At 45.6% G+C, this 12,715-nt stretch overlaps 1 protein-coding gene across 2 annotated transcripts in view; it reads right to left on the minus strand.

Moving 5' to 3' along the window:
* RIF1 (replication timing regulatory factor 1) overlaps positions 1-12,715 on the minus strand; it is a 94,934-nt gene that overhangs the window by 67,694 nt on the left and 14,525 nt on the right. For both annotated transcript variants that reach the window (XM_068245812.1, XM_068245811.1), the window contains exons 5-7: positions 11,072-11,202; positions 3,332-3,423; positions 254-443 (exon numbers count right to left, since the gene is read on the minus strand). In XM_068245812.1, coding sequence (XP_068101913.1) covers positions 254-443; positions 3,332-3,423; positions 11,072-11,202 — 413 coding nt within the window. The remainder of the gene's footprint in view (positions 1-253; positions 444-3,331; positions 3,424-11,071; positions 11,203-12,715) is intronic.

A 12,715-nucleotide genomic window follows, 5' to 3' on the forward strand; every position in this document is an offset into this window, starting at 1 on the left:
CTAGACTGGTCAAACATGCCTTATGACCCAATCTAAAACCAGGCTAGCGGAACAGATGTCAAGCTGGAAAAGGGGACACTTATAGAGCAAATGCATGCATCAACATTTTTTACACACCATTTTTAACAAGCTGATGCATTTTACCTAGCCACAAAGAAAATGTCCTAGTTACTTTAGAGATGTACTTTATAAACTTCTCATGCCAATAGATACCACAAGAAAAGGCAATATATGTGCACATGAATATACTCACAGTTGACATAAGCTGCTCTGTTAGGGCCGCCACTTCCTGCTGCTTCTGAAGCAATAGCGGTATACCAAGTTCTAATGCTGTTGCGGCTCTTAACCGAACCCTGGCCACTGGGTGGACAACTAACGGGATAAGCACCTTGGCCCATTGGACTGCCTCTTCAGTCATCTGAGCCGGTGTCTGTTCCACCAGCCTGAAATAAAAATAAATAAACCCACCAAGAGTGGTCTTGTCACATACGCCTGACCGCTCTAGTATCACCCAAATCAGAAATCTATGCAAACCCTTCATCCACGGATGCCAGCATTAGCCATTTTAACAAGCAGCACTATTCAAACATAAAAAAAATTAATATCTTGACTTTTCAAGAAACCCCCCCCTTAATTATACCACCACCAAGTTTCAGCTGCTGGGAGTAGAATGGAAGAATGCCGAGTTTCTCTAAGGGCTGGAACCCACTAGAGTGATTTGAGCGTTAAGGGAGGTTATCAAAATGCTAGCGATTTCCCTAAATGCTAAGCTAATGGATGGGCCAAATTCCACTGGAGCGATTACCAAAAGTCGCAAATGCAGGACATGCCGCATTTTTGAGCGTTAGCGTTTGTGCAAAGTATATAAACGCTGGCATAATCACTCAAATCTCTGAGTAGTGTGATTTTGCTAGCGTTTTTAAATTACTGCACACTGTAAAAAAGAAAAAAAATTAGTTGAAAGGACCAATTAGAATCGCTTCACAACCGCTGGCAAAAGCTTAAATTTTAAAATCGCTACCAAAATCGCCAGAAAACGCTCATGAAATGACTTACAAACCCGCATTAAAAAACCGCTAGCGATTGCGATTAGCAATGGCACTTTGTAGTGAGTTCCAGGCCTCATGGTGCCCATTCACGGTACAAATTTGATTTTCCCGTTAGACCTAAACAATCAGTTTGAAAATATATTTTTTTCGATCAAGAAAAAAAAACAATTATCCCATTTTTTCAATTAAAAAAAAACAGACATGTTGGAAAAATCTTTATATTCGATCTAACGGAGTAATCAAACAAAATTATCTAATAAAAAAAAATAAAAAAAATTGGACCATGTATGGGCACCATAAGGCGGACAAACTCACATTATGGTTAATATTTAAAGACTATCTGTACTCTAAAATTCTTACAATAAAAAGCATACCATTCTATTCATTATGTTCTCCGGGCCCTTCTGTGCTGTTTCTGCCTCTCCCTGCTGCAATCCTGGCTTGTAATTGCCATTTTTATCCAGTGTTTACAAACAAAAGACATTGCAAGTGATACACTGAGAAGAGCAGAACGTGAGAGTCATAGAGTGTGCAGGGGGCCTGGAGAGGGTGTGTATAGCTTCTATCCAATCACAAGCAGCACAGCACATTCCACACATTCCAGCCTCAGCCCGACAGAGAAGATTAGATCATATAACAAAGATAATACAGCCACTGTGCAAGTAGGAAAGGCTGCAGTAAGCCAGACCACATTAGAACAGGCATAGGAACTTATAGGACAGAAGAAATAAGGATGAAAATTTTGTTAGAGTCTCTTTAAAGGTTCCCACTAATGATACAATCTTGAATGTACAATCTTAACACTTATAAAGGGACTGCCTAGTTTCCTTTCCATACCCTTACACTATATAGATTAGTAAGATCATACAATTCAGATTGTACCATTAGTGGGCATCTGTATGGTGTGTGTACACACCTCATTTTTGCCACGGTTACCACAATCAAAATCTATTGGCCCTCCTACTACACAGAAGTGGTAAAATTGACCGACCACCTTAGTTTGATATTTTTCAGCTTATATTTGACCCATCAGTGTCACCCTATTTGAGGTATTCTAATGTCTTCCCTCCTGAATGAAAGTCACCATTTGCTCAACTTATTCCGTAAGTAGGAAGGGGGGGGGGGGGGGGGTGAGGGAAAGGTTTGCAGTACCCCACTTTTTTCTCATCTAAAATCAGCATAAAAATGTTTTAACTTCTCTGGGAAGATGGCCTTGACCCATCATGCCATATTAAGTGAAATTTATAAATGGATTCTAGGTTTAACCTATTCCCGACCGCCTAACGCCGAAAGGCGTCAAGTCCTGGGGTGGGGTTTTACAGGGGGATCGCACGCACCCCGCTTGAGTCTACACTAGCAGACTGTTCGCCGTCCATTTACATTGTACAGCACTACGATCTACGGCAGCGCTGTACTGGGGACAGTCGTGCTACTTGGCTGTTCCCTGGAGAGGCTCTGCTCTCGATCCCCCCTCATAGGCTGATGCCTATGAGAGAAGATAGTCGTGATTGGCTGTCGGGGAGGGGGGGGGGGGGGGGGGTTAGAGAAAAATATAAAAGTTTTATTACAGAAAAAAAAAAAAACACAACCACACATTGCATCAGAGCCCACCATCAGAAATCTCTGTTGGTGGGCACAAAGAGGGGGGGATTTGTGTGGTTAGTTGTATGGCTCTGCAGCAAGCAGGTAAAGCTGCAGAGCACTAAATTGTAAAAGATAGCCTGGTCACTAGGGGGGGGGGGGGGTTGTGTAAGCCTATGGTCCTGAACTGGTTAAAATAAAGCGAGGGAGGGTAGTATGGTGAAAACAGGATCTGATTCAATCCATTTTTTCCCCCGAAGGGGCGGGGGGGGGGGGGGGGGGCGCAGATGAAAGCATGACTGCAGGAGGCAAACAGGGGGTGCATTTTTGTCTACAATAAGCGTGGACTAGGCATTCGTATTGCAGCTGCTGCCTACCCTTGCTTTATCACCATTGACAAGGCTCTTTCCTGCGTTTATAATGGCAAAAGGGATCAGCTATGGATGGCGCTTACAGTGCATAATACCATAGGAGAGATGCAAGACCACATGAAAATTTGTAGTCCTAATATTTGTTTCAGGTACACTTTAAAGTCTATTGGGTAGAGTTATCAAAACTGGTACTGTAAACTAGATCAAAAATGGGTACATAAGCCCAGAGCATCCAATCTACTTTTACCAAGGGCTGTGACTGGCTTCACAGAGCAAATTGATTTCCATTCAATTTGAAATCTCCATATTTCATAACCATTTTCTTCTTACCTTATAACTACATTGAGTGCTTCATATGCAATGACGACTGACTGCCCGTCTTTGTTTAACACATTTTCTAATGTAGAAAGTATTGAGGGTACCTGTAAAACAAGAGAATTGTCAGCCTTACAAATTACAGGCTTATATAGTTACACTCTGAGATTGCTGTGTTTGCTTAGAGGATCTCTGCACTTTCGTAACAGTAGAATGCAGTAAAATTGTCAGGATACCCACATTACGATGAATGTATTGGTTTCAGCATAAGAAACATTTCCTATACATATTGCTGTATATTGGCATGTAGCCCCTCCCTCCCAGTGATGTTTAAAGGTAACCAGAGAAAAAGCACCCTTGTGTATTTTACCATATATATCAGTAAGAACATTAGAGAAAACACTTACCATGCTCGGTTTCATCCTCACTGCTAATAGTGTTATCAGCTGTGATAAGAATCCCAGACTGAGCATTCAGTCTGGCTTTGCAGGGAACTATAGCTGAGTCATTATAGCAGAGCCACAAGGGGGCAGGCTTGGGCTTGAAAAGACACCAGAGAAGACACTCAGCTATAATCTTTCCGCAGAAAAGCCAGACTGAGTGCTCAGTCCAGGATTCTTATCAGAGGTGATAACAGTCAGATTAAACAGAGAACAATGAAACAGAGCAGATTAGGCGTTTAGGCTACTTGCACACCAAGACGTTGCGTTAGGTGCTACGTTAAGGTCGCATAACGTGCACCTAACACAACGTATGGTGCTGCAAGTGAGGACGGTAGAGTGAGCTGCGTTAGGCGGCTCGATTCCTATAATGTCTCCCAGAGTGGCGCCGATTGGCCAGCGGGACCACGTGATGCGGAGCGAAACACTCCGCATCACGTGGTCCTGCCGGCCAATCAGCGGCCGCCAGTGCAGTGAATATTAAGTAGCCATGTGCGCGGCTACTGTAGCTGGCTCTCCCCGCCTCCTCTCCGCCCCCCACTGCGCATGTGTAAACAGTCTAACGCGGCTATAGCCGCTGTAACGCCGTAGCATGCTGCACTTTCCGGAGAACGTGCAGCGTAACGTGGGCTGTGTGAACAGCCCACTTGTGTTACATTGCTGTGCGTTGGGGGAGCGTTACAGGCGTTGGGGGAGCGTTACAGGGGCACGTTAGTGTGTAAGCAGCCATACTGTCATGTTCCCACTGATTTATAAGGCAAAATACAAGAGAGTGCTTCATCTCTGGTTCTCTTTAAGACTAGGCTGTTTAGCTATGTAGAATTCTCCCAGAGCATTCTGGGAGAGCAGATATTTTCACTGCCCTCAATTCTCAGAAATAAGTATTCTGCAGGTATGCATCTGACAGGACTAAAGATGTCAACACCTGTGATACATTTTAGAATGTAGAATGGGCAAACACTGGCTAAATGTATAAAGAAAAAATAAAAATGTAAAAAGAAACTACTAATTGTTATTTTCACTCTAGCTCTTTTATGTGCATCCTGGGGATTTTAGCGTTCCAATTGTCCAATAATCCCCTGAAAAATACCCTGTTTGGCCTCATGGTATGGAGGTCATGCAACATACTCATGTGGTGTCCAAGACGAGCCTCCCAATGGGAGTTATACTATACTCACCCAAAAGAGTTGCCAACTGTAACCACTGTCTAAGGGCCTGTACTTGCTGCTGCGCTTGCACTGCATTTTTAAGTCGCAAAGCCTTAATGAGAATAGAAAAAAAATGCACCAGTGCAGTGTTCTCCCCAGGGCCAATTAAGTGGGCGGGCCGCCCGGCTGGTTTCAGACCCCGCCCCAGCTGTCAATCACCCACCCAGCTGCAAAAAAAACCCCAGGCAGGAGCGCTTCATTGCCTGCTAGCAATTAGCGTCCAGCTCTCGCACAATAGGGAGAGCTGACGCTGTACACTGCAGGAGCTGAGAAGCGCTCCTCTGCCTCTCACCTCACGCTGTCTGGTCTGGTGGAGCAGGGATTGGCTGGGCAGGTTGTAAGGGGCGGCACCATGCATCTAGCTGGAAACTTCTGCTCCGTCTCTGCCTCCCGCCCTCCAATGAAACAGGCTTTATTTTATGCTGGCAGCTCTCTGGCCAATGGAAAGAGAGGCAGCCAAGCAAGCACGCCCACACATCTTTCTCAGCAGCCTGCAGAAGTTATGAGAGGAGAGAGACCATGTGCGTTCGTTCTGCAAACAGGGACTGTCAGTCAGAAGAGAGTCCTTCATTCACCATCCCCGCAGACAGCAGATAACAATGCCGTTCAGATAAGGAGCTGCTGGTCTAATCAGCTAGAAGAGGTGATATAACGTCAGAGCTCAGAGGTTTGCTTTTCTTTTGTTTATGTTCAGTTCAGGGGAGGATCGAGCATTACAGGGCATGTACAGTGACCGTGTTTCAGAGGCAGCCTCCTCTGCACTCAGCTCTTTTCTGCTCCCGAGTCCCAAACGTAAAGTTTAAAAAAAAAAAAAAGCAATCTTCTCTCCTGCTGTGTCTGTATCTACCCCCCAGCTTGCATCCTGTCAGTAATGCTCCACCTCCCCCTTCAACAATCACTCTGCAGGAACAAAGTGGACCTGAACTCTTGCATAGAAGGAAAACAGTGAAATGTACCCTGCATGTATTTATAGAGTCTGGCCTGTCTAATTACCCCTCTTGTCTAATCACAATTTGTAGTTTTTTTTCCCCTGTGTCACCTGACTGCTATGGCAGATAAACTAATTTGAAAGCACAGGAGGTTAATGTCTGCTTCCTTGAAAGCAGGAAGTAGAAACACTGCAGATTTATTGTAGGATTTGTATCAGCTGTAACAATGAAATGTCTTCCATTAAAATGTATTATGTTGTTGCTTATCTTTTAGAGAAGAGAGAAAGTTCTGAGTGCTGATCTGCTTTAAAGGAACCTAAGCACCATAATCTGAAGTACTTTCTCCCTAATGCTAGGTACACGATAAAATTTTCTGACAGATTTACTGTCAGATGGACTATTTCCAACATGTCCAAGTAAACGGAAAAGCGATTGAAAATCAGATTAAACATGTTGGAAATAGTCCATCCGACAGTAAATCTGTCAGAAAATTGCATCGTGTGTACCTAGCAGGTACATCGGCTCGTCTCCTCATCCTCCCCCTATGCTGTAAGCAGAGTTGCACTTGTCCTGCACTTCCCCGTCGCACGCCACCCGGCTACTTTTTCATGCCACCCGGCTGGAAAAAAATCCTGGGGAGAACACTGCAGTGTGTACAGGTCTTCACGATTTTTCAAAAGACCTTGTGATTAAAAAACGCATGCAGCAACAAAAAAAAAAAAAAAAAAAAAAAAAAAAAAAAAAGCCAGAAGTGTGTACAGGCCCCAAGTTTGTGGAAAAATTACCCATCACCTACTTAAGTGGGTGTGGGGGGGGGGGGGGGGGGGGGCTCTATTTCTGATAAAGTGTGGTTGTACTCCTGACTGCAGAAGAACTGGGCAGTATCTAGAGGAATATACACAAATATACTTAAAGATGAGGCAGCAAGGGAGATACTTATATAAGGGTCACACTTATATGTAGTAGGCTGTAAAGCCCTACTTCAGGCACAAATGATATCCTGTAACTCTGTGGCAGAGCTTGTTTGGATCTTTGTACAAGCTCCTTGACAAAAACACCTGCTTGGAAGTCTAGGTACTGGCCATTTCCTGCAGCAGATCATCACTACTGTAGGCTGCAGTCTTCTCAGGCTGATGCAGTCTGTGCCCTCCCCCAACAGACTCTGCATTATCTGCCAAGTATGACAGATATTACCTAGTATTTGTGGTAGACACGGCATGCTGGTAGTACAAGCATGCTGTCTGACCGAACACTCACCTGAATGTTGCTGAACTTATGCCATTCCTGCTAGATTTGGTACTGCAGACACGGGTGTATACCACTGCATTTGATTGGCTGACAGGCTGTTTGTGGACCATATAAAATGGCAGATTGCTGGCTGGGAGCGATCATTTGCTTCTTGTGTGTAATGCATTCAGCATTTGTATAGAGGCAGTGTGGGTGAAGCCCCTGGTAATGGTGGCAGCACTGGGGCTCACCTGCACTCCCCCTATTGGGTTTTTTTTTTCCATGGGGACTTGGGGGTCCCGGTCAGTGGCAGAGCTTGGGGCCCCTGCAGTGTACACCACTGTTTATGTCTGGTAGTACAACAGGCATTAAGTACAGGCATTTAGACATTCAGACATACAGGAAGGGTTCAAACATAACCGCAATGCAAAGCAAGGGGATTTTGCAGGGGAGGAACCTGGAGTTCAGGGGGGGGGGGGGGGGAGATGGTTCTATAGCACCAGCCCAATGGGAGACAGTTGAAGCAGCAACTGCCGGGGTGTGGTCACTTAATCTCGTTTCCCCTGGACCTTAGTCTGGAGGTGTGTAGGAGGTCCAGTGACGGTAGGGTGTGCCCTGCTGATCCTCTCCACAGGCACTGATTACTCTTTGGAGTTTGAGCCTGTTACTTACGGTCGCACCTGCGTAACAAACATTAATGGAGAAGAGAATTGATTAAATAGTAGCAGTGTTTAAAGGTGGTCATCAGTTCGCACAGCATACTGTACCAGTGTTCTCCCCAGAGCCTATTAGCCGGGCGGAGCGCCCACCTGGGTCTATGTTCCCGCCCGGCTGATTTGATTAGCCTCCGAGTGTAAAAGCAGAGTCTCCTTCCTCTGCGTAGTTTTGAATCAGACAGGCAGCGCTGAGTGCAGAGACACATCTCCGCCCTCCTCCTCAGCTCCTTCCTATCAGCAGCGAGGAGGGGCGGGGGAAGCTCCTAGCACAGATGAGTCAGACCTGGGGAACTTTGCTAGAGCCGACCATAGAATAGAACGTACGGATCTATAGCTATTCCTTTTGGTGAGTCACCCGATCTCTCCCAGCAGTGGACAGAAGCTCTCCTTCTCAATTATCTGTGCAGCAGATACAAAACCCCTTCCCAGCTCCTTCCGTTCACAGGAATGTCCGGAATACTCAGATAAGTGTGGCTCATTAACATATTAAGACGCTGGTCATTCAGTGTGAAGGGAGAGCTAATGAGTGGTTTACAGGGCTGTAATATGAACCTGGTGCAGCATTCACTCTGCCCCCTGCACTTCATGCCAGACTGACATCTTTTGTGTCAGTGATTGTTTAATCACTGTGATATCCAGCTCTCAGTATGGGCAAATATGAATGGCAAAAAGTTCAATGGCATTTAATAACACATTTAGCCTGTCTTATCTCAGCAGTTACAGTAATTTAGGTGGAAAAAGCCATACGTACACTGAGTTCAGCCAGAATATTTGTATACTCTCATATCACTGTACTTTTTGAACTAGCATGGTTTTTGCAGTCTCTGGAGTTGTCACCACTCTGTTGCCTGCCTGTGTGATCAACTTTAAGAGAACCTGTAACAAAAGTTCCCCTAGGGGTACTCACCTCACTAGGGGGAAGCCTCAGGGTCCCAGTGAGGCTTCCCCCTCCACTGTAGCTGCGGTGAATCCAGCGCTGGCTCCCCCGCAGTATCTGGCAATCCTCCCTCCACAAGCGTCGATTTATTTACCTTTCCTGGCTCTAGCGGGGGCGCTGTTGCGGCTCTCAGCATGGAGATAGGCAAAAAACCCAAACTCCGTCGGGTCCGCTCCACTGCGCAGGTGGCCTGCGCAGTATACCGGCCCGACAGCGATCGCCTATTTCTGCCTATCTCTGAGCAGAGAGCTGATACTGCGCTGGAGCTGGGAAGGTAAATATTTACATCGCCGCTATTCGGGGAGCTTTATCTCCACCGCCGTGGGACGCAGGAGGACGGGGGAAGCCTCAATAGGATCCAGAGGCTTCCCCCACCTGAGGCAAGTACCCCCCAGGGAAGGTTTTTTTTTTGTTACAGGTTTTCTTTAAGTCAGCACTCCTCTGCTTCTAGTGTATGTCCAGCAGCAGGAGTCACAATACATTGCATGCAGAGAGTGGTGAATGTCAGGTCATATATGTAATGATGGGGCTATGGCACTAAGGTCCCATTCACACTAAGATACTTTTCTAGGAATTTACAGAGCTTTGCTGAATGCCAGTGAACACAGAACCGCTATGACAAAGTTTCTCTCAGGAAGCATTCACTCCCACCCCACCCAGTGTGACCCTTTCTCTTCGTTCAGCGTTTCCTTACTTTTTCACCCAGCAGCACCCAGCGTGACCTTACTTCCCCACCCGGCTACTTTTTCATGCCACCCGGCTGGAAAATATTTCTGGGGAGAACACTGCTGTACTTTCTCAGTTGCCTCAGGAAGAAAAGTCTTCTGGGTTTTGGTGGTGTTCCCTTCCCATTTGAATTCATTGGGTATGGTATCACCTAAGAAATGAACACTCAACACCCTAGAAACACCTGGGCCCATATGCAATTCCCTTTTTCACCTGAGTTTTCTCCAAGGAGATAATTTTTCATTTTCTATTTAAAATAAATTTTTCAGCACGTTGCAACTGAAAAAGTACTAAAAAGGTAGGTGAAAATGTATCAAAATTATTTTGAGTATTTTCTTGCTTGCTGGTGGTTTAAAATGTATTTTATTGACAATTTTGAAAATATCACCAAGGAGAAAAAACAGGTGAAAAAAATTAATTGCATATGGGCCACAGTGTCTTTGATGGAGACTGGGTTGATTGTGGGAGGGCGCCTTCTGAAGTCCACTGTTGCTGTGTCTAGTACAAGCTTATTGTCCTTGCACCATTTGCAAATACATTCAATCTCGTTTCGGTGTGCATTCCCTCTGTCTCCACCTATGAGGCCTAAACAGCAGGGCGATGCAAATCCAAGAAACAGCCCCACTCACAGGAATGAACTCCCTCAAAACAGCTGCTCCTGGTCATGTGATCAAACTTTCAAGAACATTTTTAGAAGGAAAACCTAATTCACAAAGTAATGTTCAAGCAAGGATAATGGAGGATATTAAATGTTTTTTTAATGTCTAGTGCCTAGAGATGGGTTTTTAAAGGACAACTGAAGTGAGAAGTATACGGAGGCTGCCATATTTATTTCCTTTTAAAGGGACACTTAAGTCAAACAAAAAAAAAAAAAAAAAAAAAAAAAAAAGTTTTACTCACCTAGGGCTTCCAATAGCTCCCTGCAGCTGTCCGGTGCCCTCGCCGTCTCCCTCCGATCCTCCTGGCACGGCCGGCAGCCACTTCCTGTTTCGGTGACAGGAGCTGACAGGCTGGAGACTCGCGTGATTCTTCGCGTTCCGCGACACATTAGCACCCTCTATGCTGCTATATGATATATGCTATAGCAGCATAGATCGCGCTATTGTGGCCAGGAACGCGAAGAATCACTCGTGTCCCCAGCCTGTCAGCTCCTGTCACCGAAACAGGAAGTGGCTGCTGGCGGGGCCAGGAGGATCGGAGGGAGACGGCGAGGGCACCGGACAGCTGCAAGGGGCTATTGGAAGCCCCAGGTGAGTAAAACTCTTTTGTTTGACTTAAGTGTCCCTTTAAACAATACCGGTTACCTGGCAGCCCTGCTGGTCTGTTTGGCTGTAGTAGTGTCTTTAATCACACCAGACAAAAGCATGCAGCTAATCTTGTCAGATCTGACAATAATGTCAGAAACACCTGATCTGCTGCATGCTTGTTTAGGGTCTTTGGCTAAAAGAGAATCAGCAGCATAGCCAGGCAAATGGTATTGTTTAAAAGGAAATAAATATGGCAGCCTCCATATCCCTCTCACTTCGGTTGTCCTTTAAATAAAAGGTTTGTTTCAGTGCTTTCATTACTCACCATCTTTCCAACTTCTTCTGCAGAAAAATTCTGCTTTGAAATCACCCAAAGTGCTCGCGTGCATGAGTTTTTATCTGATGAATCCAAAGCAATATTGTTTAGCGACGATAGCAATTCCTGCACCTCAGTTGCTGAAAGAGGAATATTAGGTTATAAAAACAAACAAAACTGCAGAAACTTGGCAACACAATTTATAAGAGCAGGGAAGACTAAATCGCACAATAGCAAAGTCAAACACCAAGAAAGTTGCCAGTGTGTTGTAGTTTCATCTAGGTAAAAAAACTGACAGCATGACTGGAGCTTCCTTATTGGTGTCAAAATTCCTGTAGGCGGGACAAATAACCCAGAGGAAATCCAGTATGCATCTCCCCCCCCCCCCCCCCCCAAAAAAAAAAATGACAGAATAGCTCATTACACAGCCAGACTGAAGCTGGATTCACAATGGTGATTTGCATAATGAATGCGTTATGTGAACTGCAATGGAGACCCGACAGATTTTAACCACTTGCGCCCCAGAGGTTTTTACCCCCTAGTAACCAGGCCATTTTTTACAATGCCGCACTTCACAATTAACAGTTTATTGTTCGGTCATACAAATGAATTTTACCTCCTTTTCGTCTCACTAATAGAGCTTTCTTTTGGTGGTATCTGATTGCTCCTGCCATTTTTATTGTTTTATATTAAAGATAACCCGAGGTGGGTTCTAAGAACGCAAATTAGCACACAGAGGCTGGGTCTGCCTACATTGCCCAGCCTCTGTTGCTATACTGATCCTCCCACAGGCCCCCTGCGCTCTCTGCTGTGCCCCTCAAATCATACGCTGAGCAGCCGGCGGTTTACCTTCTGTCACTCTCGCCGCTCCCCCGCCTCCTCAATAGCACCGGTCCCCGCCCGCGTCCCTTCCCTCCCCGCCGACTGGAGGGAAGGGAAGCGGGCGGGGGCCGGAGATATGGAGGAGGCGGAAGAGTGGCGAGAGAGTGACAGATGGAAGGTAAACAGCCAGCTGCGACACGCAGGAGAGGAAATTATAGCAACAGAGGCTGGGCAGTATATGCAGACCCAGCCTCTGTGTGCAATTAGCATTCTTAGAAACCACCTAAATTTGTAAATTTTTGTAATGCCCCACCCCTTCCCCTAAATTGGCCCTACACTACGTAACATCTATATGGCTAAGGCAGAGAATAGAGTGTAAGCCCATCAGAGGGACAGTTAGTAACAAGACAAAATACCCTGTACAGCTCTGCGCAAGATGTCAGCACTATATACTTTTTTTTTTAATTATAAATAAAAAGGGTCAGCCTGCCAGCGCTCATCAGCCGATGGCAGGCTGATCACTGAAGCAGGTAGTTTACAGTGATGGGAGCTCACATCAAATCTTGCTTCTCACGAGAGACCACCATGTGGCGTCAGAGGAACAACAAAGCCACTCTGCCACCACCGATCAGCGTTAGGTGGTCGACAAGGGGTTAATACAAAGCCTGCATGCAGCAAGTTAGGATAATGTGATCAGTTACAGTGCAGTACTGTGAACAGGCCCATAGAATTGTATGGGTAATGACGTGCAGAATTACTCTGCAACGCTAATGATGTGCTGTGATGGGGGGCCCAATAGTCAAGACAAACTGACATTGCGCTTTAATACAA

The sequence above is a fragment of the Hyperolius riggenbachi genome, chromosome 7 (assembly GCF_040937935.1).
Source record: "Hyperolius riggenbachi isolate aHypRig1 chromosome 7, aHypRig1.pri, whole genome shotgun sequence".
Classification (NCBI taxonomy): domain Eukaryota; kingdom Metazoa; phylum Chordata; class Amphibia; order Anura; family Hyperoliidae; genus Hyperolius; species Hyperolius riggenbachi.